Source organism: Astatotilapia calliptera, chromosome 8 (genome assembly GCF_900246225.1).
Source record: "Astatotilapia calliptera chromosome 8, fAstCal1.2, whole genome shotgun sequence".
Taxonomy (NCBI): domain Eukaryota; kingdom Metazoa; phylum Chordata; class Actinopteri; order Cichliformes; family Cichlidae; genus Astatotilapia; species Astatotilapia calliptera.
In genome coordinates, this window is record NC_039309.1 from 12747059 (window position 1) to 12759203 (window position 12145).

At 39.6% G+C, this 12145-nt stretch overlaps 1 protein-coding gene across 2 annotated transcripts in view; it reads left to right on the forward strand.

Annotated features, from left to right (window-relative positions):
- The first annotated feature begins 282 nt into the window (after positions 1 to 282).
- The window catches only part of LOC113028396 (SH3 and cysteine-rich domain-containing protein 2-like), a 35714-nt gene continuing 23851 nt past the window's right edge, over positions 283 to 12145 (forward strand). For both annotated transcript variants that reach the window (XM_026178637.1, XM_026178638.1), the window contains exon 1: positions 283 to 779. In XM_026178637.1, coding sequence (XP_026034422.1) covers positions 690 to 779 — 90 coding nt within the window. In that variant the 5' untranslated portion in view covers positions 283 to 689. The remainder of the gene's footprint in view (positions 780 to 12145) is intronic.

Below are 12145 nucleotides of genomic sequence, written 5' to 3' on the forward strand. Positions count from 1 at the left end.
TTATAAACACAGTTAGCTAAGAAATCTTTCACTGAAGGAAAATAAGCTGTCGAAACACATCATTACAATGTTGAGCGACCATTCGAGACATTTACACTATTTTATTGGCCCTTACTCTCCATTGTAGGCAAAAGCGTAACAACAACATAGACGCTGAATATCTAAATACGATGCTTATAAGGAGAATTCAACAGCTTTCACCTGAATCTGGTACTGCCCCTTCATCATCATCATTTTCCAGCCTATAGAATTCAGCTCCTCTGCTGCTTTTGGCGTAGTTTCGTTGGTCTCGACCAATCAGGACGAGCGGAGCACTTGTGACGGTGAAATCAAAGTTGTTGTAGGAGCGCGTGTGCAAGTGAGCGAGCGAGCGGAGAAAAACTGGCCGGTGTGAGAGAGAGGAGAGAGGCGGCGGAGGGAAGTGGACGAACCGGCTGGCTGCAGCTGTTGGATATTTTTCCCACCGTGTCTTCAGAGCGAAAAAAAAAGGACAGAGAGAGCTTTAAAGCGTATTCCTAGATGGCTGCTGTCCACAAGTTAGCAGTCAGAATCGGTCCAGGGTCGCTGCACGAGAGACCGTAGGGATGCTTGCACCTCTGCATGCGTAGTTTCCAGATTCCTCTGTCGCTGTGGACTTGCCAGTTTGGTTGAGTTTTCCTGAGGAAGGAAGTTTTTTTTTTAAACAGAAAATGACAGAAATAAGCGAAAAGGAGAACGAACCTCAAAACCGGGACCTTCACCGACCACAGGCTACTGTGCCTAGTCAACAAGAATCAAAGGTAACGGAACACACCTGTGTAAAAACTGCAGGATTTTTTTTTAAAAGCAATAATCTGTTACTGATAGAGGAATGTTTTTATATCATTTTCTTTACTGTTTTATTTAGTGGTCTTTCAGTTTAAAAGAAATAATTTTTAATATGTAAATTGGGACTAAGTGCGAGTATTTACTTTCCCACGAGGCTAATTCTGTGGCGGCTTGCATAACAACCCCAACCCGCTTTAATTCAGGTAATTAGCTTGGCCTCAGAGTTGGAGAGCAGAGATTACACAGAGGGGTGTAAGCGTTGTCTGGTATGTGTGCACAAAATATCAAAAGCTGCAAGTAAACAAAGAAGAAAGGTCCTTATTGCTTGTTTAGCTTAGGTCAGAGAAGGATGTCCACAGTCGTTTTGTGTACATGCTGTAAATATTAGAAGTACAGTGTCCCAGAAGAGGAGTCCTCCCTGCTGCCAAACATGGAATCCAGTCGCCCTTTTATAACACCTCGTGTCTAGTTAAATGGATGTGCCAACACTTCTTCTGTGCTTTATCTGCTAATGTTGGCTGTTATTTGATTAAGTACATTAATTTAGGCATTGGCAGTTTGCAGACATATGAGATTACTAGACATACAGTGCATTAGTTATCACTAATGTACACATGGAGGCTGGGAAGAGAGACTGCAGCAGCCAGCTTTAATAGTCTGGAAATAGAATTAAACAAGTCTCCCCTTGAAGTAGGTTTAATTTTGTTCCACTCATTTGTGCTCCAGTTCTCTCACTTAAATCTATGCCCTGAGAATACCTGAACAAGGTTTGGATGCTAATGCTTGTTTTCAGGGACCCTGCTTGTTTTGAGGTTAAATTGATGAGTCCAATATCCTTGGCTAAATTCAGAACCATTGTCATCGCCATTACTACTGCTCCTGCGATTAGCCTTATTTTAATCTTGTAATATGAGTTCATTGTAGTTCTTTCTGATGTAGTGTTTTGGTTTTCAGCCTTGTATACTGTCATCTTGGCTAAACTTCCAACCTCAGTAGGATTTTCCCAAATAAGTGGGGGGAAAAGTGAAAATAGAAAATTTAAGGTCAGCTTTTTATGGCAAATGGCCTTTCGGATGCAACCCTGAAGGCTTCTGTGTCCTCCAGGATAATAATAATAATAATAATGTTAATATTAATATTAATAATAATAATGGTAATAATAATAATAGTAGTAGTAACTAAGAACAACTAAATTTTTTTTTTAAAAGGACATGGAAAACCCTCTTTAAAATAGGACCAAATGATCTGGAAAACAGAGTGGTGCTCACATCAAGGCATCGAAAGCATGGAGGAGACAAACATCTGATGACATGAAGACTCTAGTGACACTTAAAGTACAGGGTGGGCCATTTATATGGATACACCGTAATAAAATGGGAATGGTTGGTGATATTAAAGTCCTGTTTGTGGCACATTAGTATACGTGAGGGGGCAAACTCCTCAAGATGGGTGGTGACCATGGTGGCCATTTAGAAGTCGGCCATCTTGGATACAACTTTTGTTTCTTTCAATAGGAAGAGGGCCATGTGACATATCAAACTTATTGGTAATGTCACAAGAAAAACAATGGTGTGCTTGGTTTCAATGTAACTTTATTCTTTCATGAGTTATTTACAAGTTTCTGACCATTTATAAAATGTGTTCAATGTGCTGCCCATTGTGTTGGATTGTCAATGCAACCCTCTTCACACGCTGATAGCAACACCACAGGAGAAATGCCAGCACAGGCATGCAGTATCCATAGTTTCAGGTGCTGCACATCTCGTATCTTCAAACCATAGACAATTGCCTTCAGATGACCCCAAAGATAAAAGTCTTAAGGGGGTCAGATCGGAAGACCTTGGGGGCCAATTAACTGGCCCACGATGACCAGTCCAGGAAACTGTTCATCTAGGAATGCTTGGACCTGGCACCCATAATGTGGTGGTGCACCATCTTGCTGGAAAAACTCAGGGAACGTGCCAGCTTCAGTGCATAAAGAGGGAAACACATCATCATGTAGCAATTTCAAATATCCAGTGGCCTTGAAGTTTCCATTGATGAAGAATGGACCCACTATCGTTGTACCCCATATACCACACCAAACCCTCACTTTTGTTGTTCCAACAGTCTTGGAGGGATCCATCCAATGTGGGTTAGTGTCAGACCAATAGCGGTGGTTTTGTTTGTTAACTTCACCATTCACATAAAAGTTTGCCTCATGACTGAACAAAATCTTCTGCGTGAACTGAGGGTCCTGTTCCAATTTTTGTTTTGCCCATTCTGCAAATTCTGTGCGCCGATCTGGGTCATCCTCGTCGAGATCCTGCAGTAGCTGGAGTTTGTAAGGGTGCCATTTGTGAGTAGCTAATATCCGCCGAAGGGATGTTCGACTAATGCCACTCTCCAGTGACATGCGGCGAGTGCTACGCTGTGGGCGCTTGCTGAATGAAGCTAGGACAGCCACTGATGTTTCTTCATTAGTGACAGTTTTCTTGCGTCCACATTTTGGCAAATCCAACACTGAACCAGTTTCGCGAAACTTAGCAAGCAGTTTGCTAACTGTAGCATGGGAGATGGGTGGTCTCGTAGGGTGTCTTGCATTGAAATCTGCTGTAATGACCCGGTTACTGCATTCACCAGATATCAACACAATTTCAATCCGCTCCTCACGTGTTAACCTCTTCGACATGTCAATGGCTGTGAACAAAGAGAAACTTGTAAATAACTCATGAAAGAATAAAGTTACATTGAAACCAAGCACACCATTGTTTTTCTTGTGACATTACCAATAGGTTTGATGTGTCACACGGCCCTCTTCCTATTGAAAAAACAAAAGTTGTATCCAAGATGGCCGACTTCTAAATGGCCACCATGGTCACCACCCATCTTGAGGAGTTTGCCCCCTCACGTATACTAATGTGCCACAAACAGGACTTTAATATCACCAACCATTCCCATTAGGGCTGCCACGATTTGTCGACTAGTCACGATTACGTCGACTATCAAAATCGTCGACGACAAATTTAATAGTCGACACGTCGTTTGAAGGTTTGTAAGATCGCAAAACACGCAGGAATAAAGTAGTAGGATTTAAGAGTGTAATAACGGACTGAAACAGAAGATGGCAGCACTGCATGTACAAGGATGCCAGCTGCCGTTAAACCCCGAAGAAGAAGAGAAGCAGCTGTGTCCCAGAATTCATAGCGCGGCCCAGCTTAGTTTCCAACAATGGCGGTAGCTAGTTAGTTTTAATATTACTCTTATTATTCTTTCTGGGTCACAAAATAAACGTATAACATATTTTCAGGCGAGAATGTAGCTGTGTAAACCTCAAATATCGGCTCAGTTTATCAGGACACCACATATTTTCAAAAGCGCTCCGACATTTTCGGAGACGTCTGTTACCCACTAGCTCGATAGCTAGCCGGGGGCTAGGTCACTAGCGTTGTGAGAACACCGGACTCCCGGCAAATTGTTTTCAACCCCACCGCCGTCTTTCGCTACTCAGGTTAAATATATATGAGTCACTTAGATAAATTAAAAATGTTGTTGTTTGGCTTTTTTTTTTTTAGTATTTTATTTGTTCCTGAGTAAATCGGTTTGTCTGAGATTAAAGTTCTAGTTTTTACACAGCTGAATAAACGTCAAGCAGACAGCTGATTATCAGAAGTGTGAGATGCTGGAGAATTTACTCCGGTGTCCTGTTATATTTTAGATAGCAAGGAGTTTATTAAACTTTACCGAAACAATCTGCAAATTTCCTTAAAATTTAATAAACTATCATCTTGTCTTTATTTTTAGTTAGCACCTTAAAAGCTTAAAGCTGTAAGCTAATGATAGTTATATAAGAGCAGATGCTGCTGGTGCAATAAGCTGTAGTTTTACGTCCAGTGGATGATGATCTGATTAGTCGACTAATCGCATAAATAATCGGTGACTAGTCGACTATCAAAATAATCGTTTGTGGCAGCCCTAATTCCCATGTTATTACGGTGTATCCATTTAAATGGCCCACTCTGTATTATGGAACAACTTTATTACGCACATCTATTTACACATCAAGGCATCTGCCATTTTTCATTTTTCACTAACTAGACTTCAACCAAATTTGCTCTGACTAGTATTTCTTAAACTTGTGCCCTGGAGTGCTAATGTATACTCAACTACATTTAAATCTAGTTTATGGTCTCTGCACTGGTAATGTCACACCAAACGTGACATTACTACAGCACCGTATCCATTTATGCTGGTGCTTGAGGCACTGGACTTGCTGCAGTCTTAAAATGAAGGTGTTACCATTCAGAAGAAAGCTCTGCACCAGCTCTGGAGCAGGAGTAAAAGTTGGGAGGCAAGTTTTCCCTAGAAAGTCTTTTTAAGCTGTATACAGGGTAACAACAGCGAGCATAAACTAGGTGTCATGCTTCTGCCTGCCTTGCTCTGCAGTTTTGTCACCAAAGTTGTGTCGTTGTGAGGTGTAGTTAAATTTTTTTGTCATGTAAGGTAAAGTGGAGGGTTTCAGAAGAGTTTGTTGTGTTTGCTTGTGTTGTACCTCTGGTTTAGATTTAACAGAGGGTTGTTGCCTGCTTTGTAACTCCGAAGTTTTATTTTATTTTTAAATGGATTTGCCAATCCGTTTTTCTCCGAATTGAATCAGAGTAAATTTTCAGTGACTAAACCAGCTTAAATCCCTCACCAACATGGATCTAAATCTCCAACGACAGCTTTAATTGCAGCAAATATCACAATAACAAATCACATTATACTCGTCTTTTGTTGGTCATCACCACAGGGACCTGAAACAGGCCTGGCAGGAAGGGCTCTTTGTTGTTGTTACTTGACTACAGACGGCACAATGGATGGTGGGCAGTGAGGTGCGGCGTGAATTTATGAGACAATCAGCTAGCATATGTTTGCTGTGTCCTGCTAGTGGCTGGGTCATAATTCATGCGAATGCTTGTCCAGACAAAACAAAAATGGGAGGAAACAATCCTCTGAGCTACGTCAGCCATGTCACCCCGTTGTTTGCAAAACCAGCTGCTGGCACCGTGACCTATTCCCATCTCACAGAAGAATAAGGAAGAGGAAAGGGGAGGGGAAAGATTAAATATGTGTTACAACTGGGGTCTCTTTAAGAGTAATCTACTTGAGAGTATCTGTAGAGATTTACTTGCTTTTTTTTCTTCTGTCACTCTGAATATTTTTACTTAAATCTTTTAATTTCATAACAGTTTCTTCCTTCTGCTCTCGCCCTGTTTCCCCCGTTCTGACTTCTAACAACCAATCTTTTTATTCTTTCTCATCTCTTTAGCAGCTCTCCCTTATGTCTCACTCATTTTCCCCTCTCTCACTCTCTCTCTCCTCACTGTCCCTCAGCTCTCAGAGTATTTATTGCACCGCTAAGTGGGCCCACTGGCTTTCTTGAGTGCTTCTAATAGAGCTAGTGACAGAGAATGAGTAGTTATTCCACCTCCTCCACCTACGGGCAAGGTGATTGCTCCAAAAATATTATTATTCCTCTCTACTCACTTGGAGCACATGTTGTACAAGTTTATTCGGTATTGAATTTGCTTTTGCTTTTGGCTTGTTGTGTCATGTAAATGCACTTTACATTAAGCTTAGTTTAAAATTAAGACTAAAAACAGGGAACTCGACATCCTGGCGCTGTCCAGAAGCAGCAAAATCAATCCTTCTAGCACCTCTATGAAGACCAACAACTCAACAATTATGGCACACAACAGTCTCATCGCGGCACGAGTTGTTAAAAACTGTAGTTTATCATGTCTGTAAGGTTGCACGTAGTTATAAGGCTCCAGGCTTTTTTGCCAACCTCTGTATAAAAGGCACCTTTAAGGTTTTCCACTACTGTTTTTTAGCATCACAGATTCTGGAAGCAGCTGAATTTAGCAACCAATTTAGTAACCTTTTAACAAAAGTAAGCTAGCAATTTGCTCCATATTTAGTTATTGTGCTCATTCTATAGCACATTTGATCATGCACACACAGGTATGGAGAGGTCCAAAAGTTGAAGTCCATCCCAGCTAGTTGTCATCTCAAACATAATACTCCCGAGGAACTAAAGACCCAGTCGATTACTTTACATTTGGGTGTTAATGTCTTCCCAATAACAGGAAAATCCTTAATGTTAGCATATAGCTCATAATCTAAAATTCTAATCTGATTATTATCTGATATTCCCATGTAGTATCATTATGTAGTGTTGGCTTTGGCCCATCAGCTGACCCGTCCATTCATCCATCCATGGTGACCATAGCTCAGTAGGTAGAGCAGGTTGTCTATTAATTGGAAGGTTGGTTGACTGGCTGTTCTAGTCTGCATGCCAAAGTATTCTTGTGCAAGATGCTGACCCTCAAGTTGCTCTGCAATGTGTTCATTGGAGTGTGAATGTGTGACTGTTAAATAGAAGGTGCATAGGAAGGAAAAAAGCTGCTTGTATGAATGGGTGAAAGAGGCATGTAAAGCGCTTTGTGCTCAAGTAGAATAGAAACGTGCTCTATAAGCACCAGTCCATTATTGTTATGACTGCTTATAACACAGTTACCTCTTATTTCCATCCGGGTTACTGGGGCAGCAGTTTAAGCAGAGACGTCCAGACCTCCCTCTCCTTGGACACTTCCTCTAAATTTCTGGTAAAGCACTGAGGTCTTCCAACACTAGCTGAAAAACAATTTCCCCGGCTTGTTCTAGGACTGCCCCGGGACCCCTCCCTGTAGGACACGCTGAAAATGCCTCATGCAGGACATACTTAGGAGGCATCCTTGTCAGATGCCTGAACCAATTCAGTTGGCTCCTTTCAATGTGGAGTAGTGGCTCTATTCTGAGGTGTAATGAACTCCTCACCCTTTCTTAGCCCAGAATACTCTACAGAGGAAGCTTGATTCTGCGATTGTAACCATGATCTTTCAGTATCTACCCTCTGCTTGTGACCATTAAATGTTAAATACCTAACTATAAACCATAAATTATAAATGCCAGTTGAATATGTAATGACTTACACAAAGTGGGTGTCGTGCAGTATTGTGCATCTGCAGATAAGACTTATTATTATTATTATTATTATAATTATCATTATTATCATTATTATTATATTAACTTCGTGCGGACTTCTGTCACTCTTTGTAGTTTTTTTTTTTTTTTTTGCACTTTTTAATGGATTTTTTGGATGTGGGGGGGGCTTAAAATATCCCAGGAGAAAAACACGGTGTCACAAGTACAATATGAAAAAAAAGAATGTATTTTTTTTTTATATCAGAGCATGTAAACCTATTGCTGTAGAAAAATAAAATTTAAAACATGTAACTGTTCATAATATGGGTTCTTTAAAACACCACTTTTGTTAAGTAGTGGATAAAATGAGAGCTGTGCTCAGAATCAGCTGCTACATAAAGTTTAATATTCACATTAGACTTTGCGTGCAAATGCTGACAGTGCTTGGTGCCCCGGTCCATAGGGAGTTACACAGACCACCAAATTTTCAGCCAACACAGAAGACATTTTTATGGAGGTAAAGTTATAGCGCAATTTCTGTCTGACTTTGCCCTTCAGTCACTTCTCAGAGCTCTCCTCCTTCTGCTGTTCCTCTCACTAACTTGCTTATCAGCTTTTTTTCCTCCTCTTTAACTAATTAATTGTTTGCTCTCCTCTTAGAATATCACTTTCCTTTCTCTTTCATAATTACTCTGGGCAATTTAAATAAACTTGTAGTTGAAGTTCATCTGTATATCTTTCTTTTTTAGCGTTTCCTGTGCCATAGCTCCCTATTTCTGTATATGATGACTTTTTCCAAAGTTCAGAGTAGATAGATAGTTATGGGTGGTTGGAAGGATAAAGATGAATTAGGGACTGGATTTCAAGCCGGAGTTAGCAGAATTGACTGAACAAGAGGAAAAGCAAAAAAGAGAAGCGTGACAGTGATCATCATATTATCAATAGCCAGAATTTAGATGGTTAAACTAAACTATAGGTTGCACTTATTTTTGATCAAGACTTTCTTTAAAGTGTTCATTAGAAACATGAATTTTAAGATTAGCAATATTTCCACTTCATGAAACAAACCGCACATAAATGCACTGCAGCAAATTGGATAATGATGATCTTCTTCAATAACATTTTGTATAACTAAACTCCTTTTAATGAGCACTCAGTTCATACAGCCTGATTATACTGTGTAGATGATGTTTCTGGACAAAGTGTATTCCGTCTCCTTGTGTTTGTTTCAGCTGCATTCCTGCTGGAAATATCATTCAATTAAAAGTGAGTGAATGATGCATCTTCCTCCTGACAGTCTGTGATGTGTTGTTTTTTGTCTGTAAGATAGATGGATTTGTCCTTCTGACCTTTGAAAATAACTAGAGAGAAGCTTGCAGGGAAGGCAGATAAATGGTTGGGAGACACAGATATTGACAACAGCAGGATTCTCCACAAACTGCAAACTAATAAAACAACTTCTCATTCTTTACAGCCTCACTGTTATACTTATGTATCTCGCATTGTTTTGATTGATGATGAAGTCAGTAAATTACTGCCCTTGATTGGGTTCAGAAATGCTGCTGATTCAGCAGAGTCCCGTGTACAATGTCAGCGAGGAATAAGCAGGGACTTTGTTTAGTACTGACCTTAGGTTATTGCTTTAGGGATAGGGAACTTCTAGGTTATTTTCTCTTTTCAAATATAAAGCTGTTAATGTAATGAGATGGAAGAATTGAAAGTTCATAATGAATAGTTTTCATCTTCAGCTCTAAATGGCAGACTTGCCTTGACCAAATGTGGGGATATGTGTACATGTGTGATGTAAAATAAGATGAATTTATAACAATTACTTATCCTTAAGTTGCTTGTGTTGCTTGGCAACTATGATGTAACTTAGTCATCTACTGAAGAGGGTACTTCTAGTACTGCATTGACATTAAATTAATAAAAATACAGCCTTGACTTTTTCTCCAAGACTGAGACAAGTTTATCAGAGTAGGACGTTTCTCTTTCCGTGTACAACCCCAATTCCAATAAAATTGATGCGGTGTAAACAAAAACAGAATTCAATGATTTGCAAGTCCCATAAACTTGCATTTGGTCAAATTAGAACATATGAAATTTATCAAATGCTTAAACTTTGAAATTTCACTATTTCATGCCAAACAGTTTGACTCAGTTTAAATTTGATGCAGCAACATATCTTAGGACATAGTTAGGACAGGGGCAACAAAAGGCTGCAAATATGGTGGCCCTGAGAGGTCAAGTGCACTGCAGCCTAAGAAAATGCCAACAAATAGAAAAATACCGCAAAGGCACACAAAGCACAATCCAAGTTGAATAAAACACAACAGAAGCAGAAAATATCAAAACCTCACAAAATATATGGAAGTAATTTAGGGGAAATGATGTGTTGATAAGAAGTGGAGGCCTCGTTGGTGTTCAGCAATCCACACAAAACTGGATCTTGGAGATTCTAGAGCAACTTTTAAAGCAAGTGGGCAATAATTTGTTGACAGGTGTATATGCAGCTATTTTGGCTGCAACCCCAAAATTATAATGACTAGATCCTGATGCGCTCTTCCTTTCATGATCCTTGTTATGAATATTGATCTTGTACAACAAGCTAATGGAACAGGACTGTAGAGGCTTCAAAACTTGACTTTGAGTCCTTTAAGATTTCTTTAGCATTAAAGCAATCCAGCGCTAGTTGTCAATACTTCCACATGTACACAGAAAAAAAACTTTTAATGGTTCATTCAGCTTCTTTATCTTCCAGTAGCTTATGTTGCTATCACAGTATAACTTGGTTTACCACATTCAGATGAACCTGTCAGTCACAGAGGTTGTGTGTGCACTGAATCTGACAAATCACTTAAGTCCCCCTTCTTTCTTTGGACTTTGGCCTCGTAAACTGTCAAAAGTCTGAGTAATTTGTGTAAACAGAATTCAGCTTTCAAAGCAGAGCTGCCTGCAAGAGCACAAATCTGCTGCAGCGTTAACCAAGCAGAAGCTCTCACCAGCGTGATGGCTATTTTGTGTGCTTGGGCTGCTGAGTTCTGCATGTGCAGAACTTAACTACGTAAGTGGCAACGAAAACCTGTACCCGTGTAATTAAATTATTTGCTCATGATTACATTTAATCTTATGTGGGACTTTTGACACGATATAACTCCACAGTCTGCAAAGAAGATGAACAGAAATGTAGAAAATGCAGGTTTTCCAAGATCCCATCAGCCTTACTTTCCATCTAGCTGGTTTAAAAAGGCTGAATAATAGCAGAGGGGTGGTTAGACTGCATATTAATTATTGCTTTAACCAATTAGTTCTTCTTGTGGTTACTGTTTATTTAATGAACTAATTGTGCATATGCCCACCTACAATGGTGCCTTAGTGTTAAGAGGCTTATGTTTGGCCCTTTTTTTTTCCTTTTTTTTTTGCACATAAATACTGTCACATGCGATGTACCTCAGTGAAATGATAGGAAAGTATTGGAGAAAAATGATGAACATATATAATTAGTAAAGAAAACTGCGTGACTTCATTGTCAGAAATGGTGTAATTTTAAAATGAAGCATCTTTTGGAAACCTGTGCTTTGGATTTCACAAGTGTCAAGAAAATTGCAGTTTTGTATTGACGTTACATCAAAGTAACACCTTGCGATAAGTGTTTTTCCTTAGCATTGTGTGAACATCAAAGAGCCATTGTGATTGTCACCTCATACTAACTACAAAGCTGCTTGTGCAGTTAAGCCCTTTAAATGGCTGGATTTGGAGATGCAAGCTGCTTTTGCTGCACAGTTTGGCAGACAGGCTTGTGGGCTCGTGGAGTCTGCTTGCATGGATTGCTAAAACATAGGACTTCAAACAATAGCCAGATATTTTGAAGCCACACACAGAGCTGTGAATGTCATGAAAATGAAAAGACGGGAGAATTTGCCTTGAGTCTGGCCTATTTCTAATCTTTACTGTCTTATTTCTTATTGGTTGATGGACACAGCCAAATGCCTAATACAGTCAAAATAACTTGAGTAATGTCTGGAAAATTTATAAGCCCTCCAATTTTAACAACTTTCTTTTCTTTGCCATGATTTCATCTTTTTTTGTGGATGTGTGAGTGTGTGTCTTTCTCCAATTTTGGCAGGTCAGCTACATAACCCTTTTACTACCACTTATAGGGTGATAATGCAGATCAGGGCAGATTACTTATCGGATTATAACCACTCTTTTAAAAAAGAAAATAATTACTAGGATGGATCCAACACCTAGCCCTGGAAACAGGTTTGATCTGTAAGCTTATTATAAAGGTTATTTTAGGGAGCTTTAAATTTATCTGCGTCTGACTCAAAATTATATCGTGATTCTTCAA